This window comes from Astyanax mexicanus, chromosome 10 (assembly GCF_023375975.1).
Source record: "Astyanax mexicanus isolate ESR-SI-001 chromosome 10, AstMex3_surface, whole genome shotgun sequence".
Classification (NCBI taxonomy): Eukaryota; Metazoa; Chordata; class Actinopteri; order Characiformes; family Acestrorhamphidae; genus Astyanax; species Astyanax mexicanus.
The window spans coordinates 38486996-38501207 of record NC_064417.1 but is presented as its reverse complement, the minus strand read 5'-3'; the positions used below and the strand labels follow the sequence as shown (position 1 = coordinate 38501207).

Sequence of the window (14212 nt, the reverse complement as noted above, 5' to 3'; positions counted from 1 at the left end):
GCCCTCCTATTATAGCATTAGCAAGGCACAGCTATCTACTCAGTGGATCCTAATGTTAATAAGCCCTCCCACCAAACTTTTTTTGTGTCCACAAGTACAGTTAGATATCCATGCTGGGTCTAGCCTGGTTTGTAGCCTGAGTTCCTTGTCAAATAGTGTTTCTGTGGTAAAGCCACTGGAATGGTTACCATCCGTGTTTAGTACCATTAAGGGTTCCCGCGGGGGCTTAAAAAGTCTTAAAATGTCTTCAATTAAAATCTGGGTATTAAGGTCTTAAATTGTCTTAAATTTTATTGTACATTTGTAGTTGGTATTAAATGTTCATGCGGTGCAATTTTCAAAGCTAGCTAATATTAGCAGCGAACTAGCTAATGTTACCAGGGAGAGAACTAAGGTTAGTGGAGAGCTAGCTAACATTAGCAGCGAACTAGCTAACATTACCGGGGACAGAACTAAGGCTAGCAGAGAGCTTGCTAACATTAGCGGCAAGCTAGCTAACATTAGCGGCACGATAGCTAACGTTACCAGGGAGAGAACTAAGATTAGTGGAGAGCTAGCTAACATTAGCAGCGAACTAGCTAATGTTACCAGGGAAAGAACTAAGGTTAGCAGAGAGCTAGCTAACATTAGCAGCGAGCTAGCTAATATTACCGGGGACAGAACTAAGGTTAGCAGAGAGCGTGGTAACATTAGCGGCAAGCCAGCTAACATTAGCGCCACGATAGCTAATGTTACCAGGGAGAGAACTAAGGTTAGCAGAGAGTGTTTATTTAAGTGCTCTTTGATTATTCTTTATGGTTCCTACATGCGGTTCAGAGTGTTTTTTAACCTTATGCAACTTATGTTATGTTGGTTCTGTTCTGCATCACAATGAATCAAAATTGGAAGAAAAAAATATATAAAATAAATGGGAAATGGGAAGTTTTGATTTCCAATACAATAAATTATTTTCTACCAAAGAAATTATGGTTACATTTTTGGGTCTTAAACTATATTTATGGAGGACTTAAAAAGCATTAAATTTGACTTTTACCAATTAAGTCCTGCAGTGGAAACATGGCCTTTGTAACTATGCACAAAGCAATGTTCTATGTAAATGTGCAGGTTTCAGGACACTCTATATACATATGTTTATTTCCAAATAAGCTCTTTTTTCCAGCTTAGTTTCTACACAACAAATTTGCCATTAAACTGTGTCAAAATGTATCCTTGTCAGTGTCACATACATTGTGCATGTGTATCAACTGGGGATTTAAGCTGAAACAGTGTTTAGGTATTATATATATCAATGAAAAAATGAGAAATCACATATTTTTTCCAATGTATTCTATTCTATATGGATTGTATTATTATCCTGTTACTGTAATGTAAATGATGCTGTTCCAAGAGTGAAGAATTGAAGCATTGACTCACACACAGGCTCTTGCAGTTCAATGGCAATGCATCTATGAATAGCTTCCCCGGAATCTTAGCCTAGAAACAAACAAATGACCCCGCTCGCCTGCGGTGGGGGAGACTTTGACGGATTTCTCCCATCTGTTTTGCGAACATTTCAGTGTGCTGCTGGTGTGCAGGTGATATGTACTAATATAGGACCCTCCTCCAATACATAGCCCTTAAAAAAATAGAGGGAGCGTGCCGAGCTAATAAGGCAGCCGAGCATGAAACTGCTTCTCCATGCTCCCTCATCAGTAATCACAGGGAACAAGTCGTATAAGTTAGGCCGGGTGGGGGTGTGGAGTCGGTTGGAGCGCGGGCCTTAATGAGCCGTCCTCAGCACCACTCCCAGGTGTCACTGAGCCTAATGAGCTCTCTGGAGTCAGCATGCTCCTCCACAACAGGCAGCGGTGGGGTGCGGGTGGGTCTCCTCACGCTGGCCGTCCAAGAGGCCCATTAACACCGGCTCTAACATGCTCTCAGACAGGTGACCTGAAGCGCTACTACACCGACCTGGAGGCTATGGCCATGCTCACAGCTGGACTCTGCCACGATATCGACCACCGTGGGACCAACAACCTCTACCAGATGAAGTACAATCTGCTCACAGTTGTTGTTTATGCTGCAAACCCTCACTGTCCTGCTATTCTCACAGCAGACCAGTGTGACTAAGGCATGACTGATATGAAAAGAGTATCATTAATACTGATTTTGCGGAACTAAAACTAAAACAGCATAAAACAACTCGTTAAAGGAAATTTTACATTAAGTGTTGACTAGCTAACATGAATTAATGCATTAGTCACCATGACTAAGACATGAGGTAATACATTAACAATGCTTAGGTAATGTTAAGTAAACACGGAACTACAGCAAATGACAAGAAGATAAACTAATGCAGTTGTTACTTGTTTACCTAACATTAGTAAAGTATATGATAATAAAGTATATGATTTATTGTTTATCTTCACAATTTCAATGATATTTAAAAGAAACACATACTAGGAACTATAAATGATTGTAAACGTAATGTATACAAGTGATATGGACGATATTTATTGAGATACGTATACAGAAGGAGTATAAAAATGCATGTGTAAAATGTCAGACATCTCATCATAAAGTTGTAGAGGTTCCTAATGGTGTGTTGCAAGAAACCACATTTCCTCCACACATGAATTCTGTGGTCATCTCCACCCAGACAAAAGCAGGACTTAGCACTTGCTGCCATTCTGTGTTTTTCTTGGTGGAGACAACCAACAATTCAGTGTGTGGAAGCACTGTGTTACATACAATGTGTGGATTCTTCAGTTTTTGATATGATATCAACACTCCACCCCTACATTAGTAACCCAGGCTTTCTATACTACATCTACTTCTGTTTAAAACAATAAATGTTGCCCATATTAGTCTAAACTTGTAGTAACTTATTGTTTCTGGTAACCTTTAGCTTTCTTCCGAAAAGCATTGCAATCCAACACTTCCTTCTGGATAGGGCTGCAATGATTAGTTGATATAATCGATAATGTTGATTATTATACAAATATTATTGTTGATTAATCACAGACAGAAGTGCAGTGGGAGATGGGTAAATGGCTCACTAAATATCAATACTTTCCACATTTAAACAACATCCAGGTATTTAAATGCTATTTAAATCTAATATTCAGCTGTTTCTCTCATTTTTAGAGATGGAGGACACGGCAGAAATAACTATTGACTAATCGACCAATTAAAACTAAATAGTCACCAAAATAATCATTAGTTGCAGCCTTTTTTGTGGTGCAACTCATGTTTTGATGATGAGTTTATATGAGATGTGTGTAAAAGTGTGTACAAATATTGTTCTTGACAGAACCAAATGTGTTCCTTATTTGGCATCACTTAAAGAACTCTTTGCAAAACCTCTACTTTTTTTAGAATGCATCAAATGAATGCCTAGTTTGATGTTAATTAAGCGCCCAGTTAGGTCAAAATATTAGAGTTTCTTAATATCTCATATCTCAACAAATTCCCATCATCAATCAATTCATATTGGTGTGTTCATTAATTATGCATGCCTTGGATCGTCTCATCTCTGTAATTATTTTCTTAGGTCTGGGAATCCATTGGCAAAGCTACATGGCTCCTCCATCCTCGAGAGGCACCATCTGGAGTTTGGCAAAACTCTACTGAGAGATGACGTGAGTCTGAGATTCTAGATGCTCCTCAAACTTTGAAACTGCTTATGATATTAGAATCAAAAACTTAATTTTTAAAATATCGTGTTTCAGAGGTATAGAGGGAAAAGAGCTGCTCTAGGCCATTAATCACTTTTTTTTTGTTTGTTTTTCTGTGATTTTCATTTTCCAGGCTTTGAACATCTACCAGAATCTCAATCGCCGGCAGCATGAACTCGTGATCCATTTGATGGACATAGCTATCATAGCTACAGACTTGGCCTTGTATTTCAAGTGAGCATATTGCACGCTATAGTGTGCCCATGGTTGCCAATGTTGGCTTGTGTGTGTTTTTTTTCCCCACAAATGGAGGCTATATCACCATAGAAACGGTGAGAACATTACTGGGCTGTCAGTACATGGGCACTGTGAATGATGCTGAGTTAATTATTATGTGCACCTGCAGGAAAAGGGCCATGTTTCAGAAGATTGTGGATCAATCAAAAACCTATGAGAGCTGGGACGACTGGACCAAATATATGATGCTGGAGACGACCAGGAAAGAGATTGTCATGTATGTATTGGCCTGCTGTGCACATCATTAAACTCTGATTAGCCCACATCAAAAGATACGTCAGAAAATACAGTGAAATGCTAAAACTAATGCTAGTACTGTTTGCATCATACCATATCATATTCTTAAATATAATAATGGTGGTATCAGACAGCTACAGCTACAGATTAGCTACAGTTTGCCTGCCAACAGCTGCAGGCCTCATGCTATGATCTAAAGTTGGTTCTTAATACTAAGATTTAAACGCATAATTAGTTTGAACTCAAATAAATTAAATATAATAAAGTCCGTTCTTAACTATTTTAATCATTGTCAGCATTTGTGGCCACATATACATTCAAACGGAGATCTTTGAGTTGAATCAACTTATAATAACTGAGTTTAATCTGTTGCCATTAACAGCTTCTTTTCGATTGGCTTATAGCACAATCTATTTGCATAATGAATGTGTCACCTAGTTTCTGACACTTACCATCATATATTTTGCCTGGCCTCCATGTTGTAGGCTGTAAGAGCAAGATTCACTTCCTGAGCTGTTGACTCAAATCAAAAAGGAAATACAATTTTAATTAAAGTAGAATTATTATGCAAAGTAATTGATATAACTTCAATTAAAACACATGAAGAAAAATAAGTCTAAGTCTAAATGTTAAGTTTTTACTTAACATTTCTTAAAAAATGGAGGCGACAAATTTAAGATTGTATTTACCAAAAATATGATGAGATAATACTTTATCAATATGTATTATGTTTAATGAATGATAATACATGTACAATTACTTACAAATGAACTAAGTTTTTTTCAGTCTCTATTTAAAATGTATAAATTCATCCAGTTCTGGTCATATCTTAGGGTCAACAACTCAGTCTTGATTTGGACTCTATGGATACTAAAAGCCGTAATCTTGACTGTATGGTGCAAGTTCCTGGTCAGAGATTAAGCATAGCTGTTGACTATATTTTTTTTCTTTTTAATAGCAATAGAAAATCTTTATTTTAAAATGCTTTGTCTGATCTCTGTCTGGGAAACTGACACTATATAGCCCCCTATACATGTTGGTCTTGACTTCAGCAGACTAGGTTCTAGCAGTCTGGACTCCAGCAGAAATCCAACCTTTAAATAAAAATGTAAAATATAATAATATAATGTCTTTTAGGCTTCTTTTTCTTACTGTACCTATAACACCCTTTATCATCATGCAAACTGACAACTAATCGCTGCCGATTGATTGTGGATATCAGTTATAATCGAGCAGGATAACTAACCTAATTGCTTCATGTGCATCTTATGGATCCTGTTGAATTCCAGTAGAGTCACATCGTGGTGTTGATGATGTTTCTGCAGGGCGATGATGATGACCGCCTGTGATTTGTCTGCTATTGCCAAGCCCTGGGAGATCCAGAGTAAGGTATGGTGTATAATTCCAGTGCATAATAATGTAGAGGGCCAGATTCAATGGCCCCGGCGTTGGAAGCAGGCCATGACTGCACAAAAGAAATAGCTGTGCTCCCAGGCAATATACTGTAATGAGACTCACGCTCTATTCAAATGGTAATGTGATGGTTTGTTCACACTCTGTTATTGTGTGCATTTAGGGAAAGCAGTTTTGTAGATGATTCCATACAGAATGCTATCTAAAACCGGATGCTGAAATATAGGAACAGGCTGTTTTTCCACCCATTCTGTCCTCTACGTGCTAAAAAAGTACGAGGCCGAGCTGGCGAGAATCAGATGAGAAATGCTAATGAGGGAACATGATGTTTTGCTCCAGTTGAGATGTGCGATCTCATCAGAAGATGAGCTTGTTTGAGGTCAAGCAATATTACTCCTGTCCTGTTGAGCTAATTAATTAGTTCTAGTTTGAAGTCTAGGAAGTCTGTAGGCTAATAGATTATATTGAATACTTGGGAGATCCTGAGCGTGACTTTGAGCACCAACTTCAACAGTTCAGATCATCTTAGATTGTGACGCATTTTTGAAATTCTGTGCATTTCTGAAATATTTTAAGCCAGGGCAGATTGTAGGATCAGAGCCATAGATATACATAAACTTCTGGAAGAACATGAACATGTCAAGTTGCTATAATTCACCAGGCTAGACAGAGGGTCCTATGAATTACTAGTTCCAGACTCATTCCTCATTACTCAGAAAATCAATAAAATGTGTTATTTGATCAGGGGTGCAACATTGTTGCCTAGGACTGTATATACAGAGATTTTTTTTTGGTTTTACAATCTATAATCTATTAGCAGAAGAGTGGCCATGTGGATGTCTAAATTCAGCATTATAATATTGATTATAATATTGTTGTTTATGCATTACTGTGCTCTCTCTGATGCATGATGCTTCCCGTATTGTTGTTTGCACAGCAATAGTTAAAGTGAGTTTGTGCATGAGTTTAGATCCGAATATCGTCACTGTCCAATGAAAAGCACTTATCTCCAAAACAGCAACTTTACAGGAGAGAGAAAAAAACCTTGTAAACTTTCAATGAAAGTCAATGTAAAAAAAATTTATTGCAGGTTAATTCCAGTGTTTTTCATTGGACAGCGACGATATGTGTAAAAGGTTTCACTTCAATAAAGTGATGATATAAGATTACTAAGTTATAAAATCCATTATCTGAATATGCTTCTGTTTTATTCCTTACATTAGGATTGGTTTACACATATCAAAAAATTGTACTGTAAATTGCATAATAATTTTCTTGGTGGCATTTAAAAATCAGATTAAATGAAAGAATTGACTTTAGATAGATATTACTGTCATTTGGCAATAAAATTCAAATACAGTTACATAAATATATATTATTACTGTCATGTATTGCAACTTTACTGGTGGAATTTTTTTGATTTACTAGAAAGATTTTATTCCAGATCATTTTCACACTATAAAAAAAGAAACAGACAATAACAGAGATACATGGGTTTTGCATGTCAGATGTAAAAAAATAATATGTAATTTAATTCAAGTCATAATAATTAACTTACTCTTCTTCTTCTTTTTATCATTATTATGAATATACTTATTACTATACTTTATTATACTATATTTTAACTGACTTTCTCCTCATGTTTCACTGAGAAAAAAAAAGATCATATAGAGTTTGATTACAGTTATGTGATAGCTAGCAACATCTGTGACCTCAGCCTGTGTTTTACCCTCCAGGTGGCACTGTCTGTGGCTGCGGAGTTCTGGGAGCAAGGTGACCTGGAGAGGACCGTGCTGGAGCAGCAGCCCATTGTGAGACATTCACTGTAATAATGGGTCAGAGAGACAGGGAGAAAGAGGCAGTGGTGTGAAAGAGTGAGAGAAAAAAAGAAAGAAAAGAAAAAGAGAAGAGAGAGGGAGTAAAAAAAGAGGCAAATTTCCCATGGGTCACGTAATGATGTACTGCCTATTATGTGGTGCAGTGAATCAGAAAGATGAGTCGTAGTGGCCCAGTCAGCCGAACTGTTCCCTAACTCCCCTATTTTACACAACTCTGACTCCAGATCCTTTAATGTCAACTCTTTCAAATTGCAGTCACATGGCTACTAGCTTCCTTTCATTGGGAAATCACTGAGATTTAACTTTTTTAATATTAAATATGGTTCAGTGTCACTTTCACCCAAAGCTAACTAAGCTAACAAAGCTAACTGAGTGCTGTTTGTCCTCTAGCCCATGATGGACAGGAACAAGGCAGCTGACCTGCCCAAACTGCAGTGCGGTTTCATCGATTTCGTCTGCGCCTTTGTGTACAAGGTGAGACGCCCCATCTTGCTGGACCCATGCATCACACACACACACACACATACACACTCACACAACTTCTTCTACTTAAACTCATTAAAATAATCAGAGAGAATTACAAGATTTATGTTAGAATAAATGCAGAAAATACGCTGTCTGCTACCAAACAAAAAGGTCACACCTTTTTGATAGCTTTGATTGCTTTGATGCATTCACTGTGACATTGTTTCAATAAGCTTCTGCAACTTCACCAATATTTATTTTAATCCAGTGTTGCTGGATTATTTTTTCACCAAGATCTCGCTAATTAATGATGGTAGAGTCTGACCACTGCACAAAGTCTTCTCCAGCACATCCCAAAGTTTCTCAATGAGGTTAAGGTCTGGACTCACAGTTCCAGCACCATGAATCCTGGCATTGTCATCTTGGAATTTGCCTGTGTCATCAGGGAAGAAAAAATCCATTGATGGAATAACCTGGTCTATATTCAGTATATTCAGGTAGTCAGCTGACCACATTCTTTTAGCACATACTGTTGCTGAACCTAGACCTGACCAACTGCAGCATCAACCACACATCATTTACTGAGTTACATTCAGGTGGCGACCTTTTTTTTTTTGCCAGACAGTGTATAAAAATGTGTTCCGAACCTCTTATTGAGAAAGCTCTGTATTTTTTTATCTTTACTACTCTTTTAAAAAGTGTGAAAATTGTGTAAACTATTACGTTAATACCTATTTCTGACTTATTTCTGGTATGAATTGAAAATGGAAATGGTATGAAAATTACCAAACATTTCCATACAGTTTAATCTAAACATCTCATAGAATCAAGAGTAAAAAATATTTTAAAATAAATATATAATTTCTTAGATTTTAAAAAGGTTTAATGATTAACAAATGTACATGAACATACTCAAACAGGCTGAACCATCAAAAAAATTCAACCATGGCTCTTTATTTTGACCACTTTGGCACATTGACCCCATGTTCATCACTTTTGTCACGACATTATGGATAAAAAGAAGCTATATCAGCTTCATCATTAGCTGTCTGATGAAGTTAAATATTTAGCAGTGCTGGCATAGTAAACAGCTCCTGCAGTTGTACAGAGTGGCGTGTAAAAACAGAGTAAGAGAATGTGAGCTGCATTATTCATAAAGAATTTGGTTCTCAGAAGGAGGTCGACGCCCTAATGACTCAGCAGCCGCTTCAGCTCGGGTCAGACTGAGTTGAGCCTCTCCTTTTATACTGAAGTCTGCATCTCATTTAATCTTCTTTCACAATTCTAGTTTTTGCCAACACTATTCATGGATACTTGGAAATTGTGTGTCAGATAATAAGGAGGACTGTTTAGAATACGTTTACCACCAATTTCAACATCCAGACGAATTTGTTGACCAGCTACACTCTTAAAAAATATATATATATATATATATATTTTTCAAAAGGTTATTTGAGCATTGCCATAAAAAATAAAGGGTTGCTTCCATTAAGTCCAAAATCATGGGAAAGGAAATATGATAACATGCATATATATATATATATATATATATATATATATATATATATATATATATATATATATATATATATATATATATAAACAATAATGACAATAAAAAATCTTGACCATGACTTTTGTCATGTTCCATAAAAGCTAAAGAGCACTGAGAGAAAAAAAGAGATATCTGATCTTCATCCAACTCAGTAGTATTGACAAAATTGCCTAAAACACAACCAAAAATTCTGAACATAAAAGTTTTCATTGAGAACAACAATAAAACCTCATAGTGCTAGTGAAAAAAAATGTTATCCCTTGTTTTAATGACCTAAATAGCTAATTAGAGTAAAGTATTATCACACATAGAGCATTTCTAGTTTGGAGGTGTGGACTAAAGCTAGTTTTACTAATAAAAAAATAAACTCAGACTTTTTGAGTTTTCTCCAAACAAGAAGGACATGTGTTTGTGAGCCATGCTGTGCCAAAAAGAGCTTTCAGAGTATCTACAATTATTATTAAAAATTATTGATGTACATGAACAGATAAAGATATTTAAAGATAGAGTTAATCAGTCTACAGTAGGCTACTCTGCCTAGAAGGGTCAGTCAGATATTCCAAGGGTTCATTTAGTTTTTCCACTACCACTTTGATTGTGTTCAATAAAGACCTGCAAGGTATTTCTTTTTTTTTTTTTTGGGGGGGGGGGGAGGGGGGGGTTATTGGCACATTATATGTGTCAATAACCTTGACTTCATATGTCATATTTTGTGACATATTTATGCAGAACAACATGAAATTACAAAGGTCTCTATATTTGACCTCTCTCATTGAATATGGATATAGTTTCTGCCAGAGTTACTCGTCTCTTTACAGTGACAGTTCTAACCAGTTCTGCACTGTCCACTCTGGGTGGTAATGCCTTTTATAACGTATTCCTGGTTTTTGTGACCCAATGGATTGAAGAATGTTAAATGTCCCATTCATCTGCCTCCCACTATCAGACTTCATTTAAACTCATGTCTCGATGATTCATGTCTTGCCATGTTTTGGCAATGCTAGTAGCCAGTGTTGAACCTCACTCCAAGATAACACCTCACAACTTATATAGCTGTGGACGTTCCCAAACCTCCCGAGGTAACATTTTATCAATTTACATACTGCTATTCCATGACTTGATTGATTTTTACTGTTTTAACATGATGTCTCAATTGTAACTTATAATAATTTTTTTCACTTACACTTTTATAATTTAAAGTGCCATTATCAGCTGACTATGAACTACTGCCTCCTCTAAGGATGGACTTGTTGATCACCAGACGGTGCTTTACAGCATATTAATATTCTTCTGCCCACAGTGTGAGGATCCCTGATGTAAAATTTCTTCACAAATCTCTATTACTAACATGGTTCTTCTATGGCATTTCTTAAAAAACCCTTTAAAACACCTTTATTCTTCATTCTTCTTTTATGAAGCCCCTATCAGCTCTATTACACTGATATTATTCACTCGTTCAAGAGAGAGACAGATAGAAAGAAAGATAGCAGATTCATTAACCGTGAAGGAAATTGCAAGAGTACAGCAGTAATCAAAAGCTGCATATATTAAAAAAGCAAGATACTTACAGGAGTAAAATGTGTGATTAGGGGCCGTTTACCGTATATCCTACTGTATAATTTTACTACAGATAATACATTAATAAAATTATAGACACACATACTATACTGTATGTAGTATTGACACAGTTGAGCTAATGAACAGAATAACAAAAATATATTAATAAAGAAATATTGAAGTCACTGCAGACTAAAACTGACCAATAAAAATTACGAGATTAAACCGTTCATAAAGGAGACTGCAAACAATGCACATTTTAAAAGTACTGTTCCGTAAGCTATTCTCTATACTCACAATTGCATCTTATCTGTGGGCTGCTGGAGGTAGAGTCTGGGTAAGGCTGGGCCGCATCAGGAAAAGGACTCACTAAACTTGTTTTCTTTAACGCATTCTGCCATGCCAGGTGTTCTGTCGAGCTATGCTACCCATCCATATGTACTTCCTAAAGACACTGCGCATGTACTAAACTACATTTTTTATTGTTATTTCTCGTGTTTTATTGTAATTCTGCTTTTCTAGTATTTTTTGTGCATTTAACAACCTGGACTCACTGTCAAAGTGTAATGGCAATTAATAAAAATACAAAAACAGTTTATAATAAACACTTACTAGCATAACTTTACCCTGATACAGTGATTTAGGCTATCCAAAAATAGTACATTAACTTTTACTAGAAACATGCTCTAATATTGTGCTTCTTTTGTAGCACGGGGTAGCACGGTTTGACAGGGTAGCACAACTCAACAGAACACCGGCTCGGCTTGGCTCGCCATGTGGGCGTATCCGTGACGTTATTGAATTCAAATGAAGCAACAGATGTAGTCAGTCATAAATTTATAATTTTTAATCAACCTCACTGTAATCTATAGTTCTATAAATCCATATTTTGCCATTTTCAGCTTCTCCTCCATGGTTGAAAAATGCCTTTTCTGTGTGTGTGTGAGGCTTGTGTTTGTGTGTGAAATCACAGCTTGCTGTTCGCTGATTGGCTCAACGCAGCACGGCGGCTGGATTCATTTGAAAAAAGTTGAGCTCTGCTGAACTTTTTTGCCGGAGGGCGGGGCTGCGCTCAACGTGGCGCAACCTAGCATGCACTGCGGCATGTAGCAGCTCTCTTCATTGAAATGAATAGGATGTGTTGTGCTGGTGGATGTGTCTTTCTTGCGGGCTGTCCGCATTAACACAAAAATTTTATTTCAAGTAGCCAGCCACAAAATATTTTTTTCTGTGGGCCGCAATTGTTTGAGTTTGAGACCCCTGCTATAGATCAACTTATGGACTGTCAATTTAAAACTCATTCTACTCAAGCTCATTCTCCTTAATGTTCTCCTGCAGGAGTTCTCTCGCTTCCATGTGGAGATCACACCCATGCTGGAGAGACTGCTGAACAACAGGAAAGAGTGGAACGCTCTGAAAGAAGAGCACGAGGCCAAACTGGCTATGCTTGAAGAGGCCAAGAAGGCCAAGGAGGAGGCGGCTAGTGCAAATTCAGTTGCCCAGCCAGGTGAGAACTTTCAAAATTATTCTAACTATAGCTGTGATCCAAAGTCTAAACTTCAGCCAAAGTAGGGAGGGTATTTAGAAAGACCCATGATGCGTCATTTCTCACCATTTCCATGGTGCTGTTTTTTTCCCCATCATTAGCTTTTTATTAATGTTTTTTTTTATTGTATCTAAAGCATATTATTATTAGTATCATGATCTTGGACATGTACAGTTCTCTGTAGATGTGTAAGATCTGTATAGAATGGCACAGGTAAGAGAATGGTACATGGGTGGTTTCCTGTCATATCCTTTCACAGCATGCAGGTTAAGGAACAGACAGAAATGTGAAAAGTGCTCCGTAAGCCCTTTCACTAATGGGTGCAGACCTGACACATATTTGACATTTTATATCTGAGAGACAGTGACCTTAACCTGCGTGTCCAACTAACCCCTCCCCTCTCCCCCTCTCTCCTACAGCAAGCGGCGGTGCCCCGGCCTCCCAGTCCAAGACCTGCGTGCTCAGCTAGATCTCCACTGGTCCAGTGCAGAAGCATTCCATATGCATATTTATGGAAATGTGCTCATTCATATTCAAGTCAGATTTAATTTAATTGCACATCTAGGCATTCAAAACTTCTCATTAGATTAGAAGTTGTGTAAGATATCAAACCAGTGTTTAATGTGCGTGAAATGGACTGTTCGGTTTTAGACACTGATAACACGCTGATGTATTGAACATTAGTTTATTAATGTTTAAAATTTAAAGGATATTTATATAAATGAGTATAAATACAGTACTGTGTGAAAATCTCATTAAGCACAATTTATTTATTTTTTTAGCAGAAAGATATTTTACAGAACATTAAACTCAAGCTGAGGCAGTATGTGTGTCCATCTTTTACCTTTTTTTAAGTTTAGACTTCCATCCACAGATCCTCAAACATATTCAATAATGTTGAGGTCTGGATTTCAGAGAGGTCAGTCCAAAGTCAGTCTAGTTGTTGTCTTCTCACAAAGAGAAAGATGGGCAGAAATTATAGTATTTTTTGGTCTTTATTCTTCTTTATGCAAGTTGATTATCATCTATTTAACCACAGTAGAAAGATTTGCTAAAATTATTAGCTTGAAATGGCTATTTTGAGTGGAAATTAAATAAATAAAGGTTTATAACTTTGGCACAGCACTGTTCTTTGTATGTATATATATATATATATTTTTTTTCTCTCTATATTGTATACACAGTTTGAAAATAGAAGAGTGTAGTCAGTAGAAATTATGCACTATTGCTTCAAATAAAATCTTGCTACATTAACTTACATTGGAGTACTTTGTTCCTTTTAACTGCAAATTGTATTGATACAAAAGGTTACAGAGTTTTTTAACCTACATTGTGATGATACAGAGATAATAAATTGCCAGTTTATTACATTTTGTGTCTTGTTTCTACACAACTGGCAAATTTGATCAGAAACCTGCTACTATTTAGTTCCACACTTTGTAGGTCTATAATAAAATCTCTATAAGATCATCACCTGCTGGACAATCACTGCATGGTAAACATTTCTCAGCACAGTAATGCCGGCATGGTAATGCTATATATAGGAGTGTATCTTGTATAATACTGGTGTAATAAGGTGCAGCACGGCTGAGGGTATTAAGCCTCAATGTCACTGCTGTGACAATTTGTGCTGCAACAGATGGCCTAC

The 14212-nt window shown here is 36.8% G+C and overlaps 1 protein-coding gene across 1 annotated transcript in view; it reads left to right on the top strand.

The window, feature by feature from the left end:
• Window positions 1-13822, top strand: part of pde6a (phosphodiesterase 6A, cGMP-specific, rod, alpha) — a 29141-nt gene extending 15319 nt beyond the window's left edge. Inside the window, exons 14-22 of the mRNA XM_022684063.2 lie at window positions 1921-2030; window positions 3533-3620; window positions 3790-3890; window positions 4063-4170; window positions 5516-5579; window positions 7340-7414; window positions 7832-7915; window positions 12357-12525; window positions 12984-13822. Of these exons, the coding sequence (XP_022539784.2) occupies window positions 1921-2030; window positions 3533-3620; window positions 3790-3890; window positions 4063-4170; window positions 5516-5579; window positions 7340-7414; window positions 7832-7915; window positions 12357-12525; window positions 12984-13033 (849 nt within the window). The 3' untranslated portion in view covers window positions 13034-13822. The remainder of the gene's footprint in view (window positions 1-1920; window positions 2031-3532; window positions 3621-3789; window positions 3891-4062; window positions 4171-5515; window positions 5580-7339; window positions 7415-7831; window positions 7916-12356; window positions 12526-12983) is intronic.
• The last annotated feature ends 390 nt before the right edge of the window (window positions 13823-14212 follow it).